Below are 4,365 nucleotides of genomic sequence, written 5' to 3' on the forward strand. Positions count from 1 at the left end.
TCCGTCATACTGGGTAAAGTTTTTCACGGCATCGAAAAATTTTAAAATTTGTACATTTATTGCTCGATTTTTCAAATTTTATATGACAATCAAAAACATGTAAAAACATGCTTAGGATGCTAGAATCTGTGTCATCATCATTTTGTAATCATAAAAAGATGACTTTATTACATTCCATTAATTTAAAAATTGAATCAGTGCTGTGATATATAAATGTTGCATCTAACCCCGCTGTTGCATGATGCCCCGTTTTACGGGATAATCAATTTGCCGGTCCTTCTAGTGTTAAAGGAACAACGTTTTGGTGAATCATTGATTTGGTAGATTTAGGCATTCTGAGCTCGATTCTTTTGTCAAATTTTGTCTATCACCTTGCGTTTTAGTGGTATGGAGTTTATGAGCTTTAAAATGTATCAGTATTATGTGAATTCAATCATTGATGATTATAGATGATGAAGTAACGAATCTACGGTTATAGGAAAAAATCTTGTTCTGAATTTGTTTATTATGCCAAATTAAGGATTCATATTCCAAAAATGATGATGCATGATTTAAACAAGTTAAATTCTTCAGTTTATAAAAAATTAGAAAGTTATCATGACAAGTACAGTGAGCGAAATAAGAGTAGTACCGCTATGTATTTTGCTTGTTAAAATATGAATGATTGAAAATCACCGAATTGCATTTGAATCGGAAGTGGAGATGAGCAGGAATTTTTTCGGTGGTATATTCTTGTGCTGGTGATTTTTTTGCAAATCCCGAAAAGCTTTCTGCAGAGAGAACTTCAACTGTGTTGGAAAACTACCTCGACATGATGAGTTTGGGCCTAAATAAAAAAAAAAAAAGCTTGCAGTGCTAACGAACAAAAAGATGATATGTGATCGCTCAGATTAGCTCCCTTCAATTCAGAAACGCATCTATCGATGTATAGTTTTCTCAGTTTGTAATCATCGCGTTCGTTACATCCGGGGTTTGGTTGCGAAACGGTACGGTCGATAGTCTGATAGTGACCGGGGTTTCGCAACCAAACCACGGATGTAACGAACGCGATGATTACAAACTGAGAAGACTATACATCGATAGACGCGTTTCTGGAGGCGAGAAAAATTTCTTATTTTCTTCTTCACTTATTAACCCTTTCCTTCACACGACGTTTTTCACGTTTTGAAAATAGAAATATTGATTTACAACTAAACTGCCCCTACTTTCATAACAGTCCCATATGCAAAAACAAGCAAGCGAAAAAATCTGCTTTTTCTGTTTTGGAATATAATTTTAAATTGTGACCACAACTTTCAGCATAAACGAAAATCGTTTGATGGAATGTGTTCTAGGTTGTCATCATAAATCGTAAGATCTGAAATTTATAAAATTGAGTCATTGGAGAGGTCGGGAGCACCATTTTCGTCGTTATGGGAGCATATTTGAAACCTTTTAAAAACCTACTCGCATAACCGTCCCGTACAGAATTTGTTTTTCTCACCGAGCTAATTTCGAAGACTCAAATTTGCACTTCTAAATGCAATTTTCAGACAAAGAAACATACTTTTGGAAAAAGTATCGTGAATTCCACATTGTAAGTTGAATCTTTTTACGATTTTTGATCGCATCTGATAATTTTTCGCTCAGGAAGACATTCCTTCCTTCTTCCTTCCTTCTTTTCCTGACTATTTCGCCGAAATTAGCATTGAAAAGTAACCAAATGCGTGGTATTTCACATATGGGACTGTTATGCTGGTATATTTCACATGGGAGAGCCGTAAAATCTCTTAATTTATTGTTTTATATTGAAGCCCTTTGCTCAAAATGACGAACTGTCAGGTTAGATGAAAAATGACGGATATTCATATGGGACTGTTATGCGAGTAGGATCAGTAAAGTTCTAGAACAAAAGATGCATAATTTAAGGCTACTTTAATGATCCATTCGATAAATTTGGGTTTTGAGGTGGATCATTGGGAAGATAACAACACATAGGGTGCAAATGAAAAACAAGAAATAATTGTAAAAAAAAACATGTAATTTAATCACCTCATTGATCACAAACTAAAACAATCCTATTTGGTAAAAATTTCATTAGTATACGCATCACTCGATAGTTAAATTTTGTGCAATGTTTCGTCACTCGAATCTACACATTCGGTGAAAAAATGGTGTTGATCCAAAGCGCCCAGTTCAAATGCGAGCTGTGCAAAGTTGTGGATCACCTGTGCTACTATGGGAAGGAAAGGGTTAAACATCTTTTAAGATCAAGTAATTTCTCTTCACTACTTCGAAGATTTTACTTGGAAAGAATCTTCATGGTGGCCGTGGGGGGGGGAGGGGATTAAACCCCTAAACCCCCCCCCTGTTCGCACGGCCTTGCTAATTCCTCGCTTCTTCACCGGGACGCAACGAGCCAGGCTTTACGGAGACCCCGGAGCCCTTCGACTCAGTCGCGCTGATTCCAGCCAGCGGCATCAGTCGTCCCGGCCCTGAGTTCGACGCCACTCCAATCCTTTTTTCTCGATTTCAAGAACGCCGATTTTGTCGCTATTTCACAAACGCTTGACGCCATCGACTGGAATTCTGAGCTCGAATCTTCCGATCCAAACGCCGCTACTATGAAGTTCTCCCATATCATCAACTACATCATCGATCGTCACGTACCAAAACGCTCAGCAGCCTCTGACCTACGTGCTCCCTGGGTCACGAAAGAGTTGCGACAAATGAAAGCACTCAAGAACACAGCCCTCCGCTACTACTTGAGGCACAAGTCTTTCCACGCCAAAAACCAGTATCGCAAACTTAACGCAGGTTATAAAAAAGTATGCACGCGTTGTTACCAGGGCTACCTTATCCGGATTCAGCGTGGTTTTAAAACTAGACCCAAATCGTTTTGGCAGTACATTAAGGACCAACGGAAAGAATCGGGCTTACCGTCCTACATGTTTTTGGAAGACAAGTCGGCGACCTCGGACCTTGATATTTGTAACCTCTTCGCTGACGAATTCCGTAGTACTTTTGATTCTGGTTCAATATCCACGGACCAGTTGACTATGGCGGCTAGTAACGTCCCACGTCAGAGCACTTCCTTTCATCGCATCGTAATCGATGGCGATACCATCCTGAAGGCGACTGCTAAGCTGAAATCCAGTGTTTCTGCAGGTCCGGATGGCATTCCAGCGACTTTTCTAAAACGCTATATATCACATATGCTGACTCCTATAGAACGAATCTTCCAATCATCGCTCACGGAATCCACGTTCCCTTCCATTTGGAAAGAGGCTTACATGTTACCGGTCTACAAAAAAGGTGACAGGAGGAACGGTAACAATTATCGCGGTATTTCTGCCCTATGTGCGATCGCCAAACTGTTTGAGCGGTTGTATTAGATCCATTTTTCTCGTATTGCAATTTTTATTTCTCTAACGAACAACATGGATTCATGCCCAAACGCTCTACGACAACAAACCTGTTGACGTTCACATCTTCCGTGCAAGACAGTTTTGCCATGGGATCTCAAACAGAAGTAATTTACACCGACCTGACCGCAGCTTTCAACATGGTAAACCACAAAATAGCCATAGCCAAACTAGATCGTATCGGTATTTGCGGCTCTTTACTGGAATGGTTCCATAGCTACCTGGTAGGACGGAAACTTATTGTACGATTAGGTGAATCATTTTCCAATCAATTTCGTGCCTCTTCTGGAGTACCTCAAGGGAGCCACCTAGGACCCATCATATTCCTGATCTACTTCAACGACGTGCTGCTGCTTCTCGATGGACCAAAACTGGCGTATGCCAATGACTTGAAATTGTTTCAATCCATCAACAGCCCCGAAGATGTCAACGTCTTGCAGAGCCAGTTCAACATCTTCGCCGCCTGGTGTGATGTCAATTGCCTTCCCTTGAATCGCAACAAATGTACGGTAATTTCGTTTTCACGCAAGCGGCTACCGCTATCGGCTGATTATTTTCTTGGACATGAGGCAATTGCACGAGTTGAGCATGTGAAAGACCTTGGTGTGATCCTGGACGAACGGCTGGATTTCAAGATCCACACAAACTACATCGTCGATAAAGCTTCCAGATGCCTGGGTCTTTTATTCCGCATGACAAAAGACTTTAAGGATATTTATTGTCTCAAGGGTCTTTACTGCAGCTTGGTTCGATCGTCTCTCGAATATGCCTCGGCTGTATGGTGCCCCTACTACCAAAATGGCTCGGAGCGTATCGAGGCCATCCAGAAGCGTTTTTTGCGCTTCGCTCTCCGGAACCTGAACTGGCAAGACCCGTTACGACTCCCCAGCTACGAAAGCCGCTGCCGCCTTATCGACATCGACACGCTGCAGGCCCGCCGGACCGCAACACGGGCCTCTAT

The 4,365-nt window shown here is 41.3% G+C and overlaps 1 protein-coding gene across 1 annotated transcript; it reads left to right on the forward strand.

The window, feature by feature from the left end:
- Window positions 1–2,603: 2,603 nt before the first annotated feature.
- LOC129743348 (uncharacterized) lies at window positions 2,604–3,374 on the forward strand. The gene has a single exon (XM_055735330.1). It carries the CDS (start codon window positions 2,604–2,606, stop codon window positions 3,372–3,374), a length of 771 nt encoding a protein of 256 aa, XP_055591305.1.
- The last annotated feature ends 991 nt before the right edge of the window (window positions 3,375–4,365 follow it).

Source organism: Uranotaenia lowii, chromosome 2 (genome assembly GCF_029784155.1).
Source record: "Uranotaenia lowii strain MFRU-FL chromosome 2, ASM2978415v1, whole genome shotgun sequence".
Taxonomy (NCBI): domain Eukaryota; kingdom Metazoa; phylum Arthropoda; class Insecta; order Diptera; family Culicidae; genus Uranotaenia; species Uranotaenia lowii.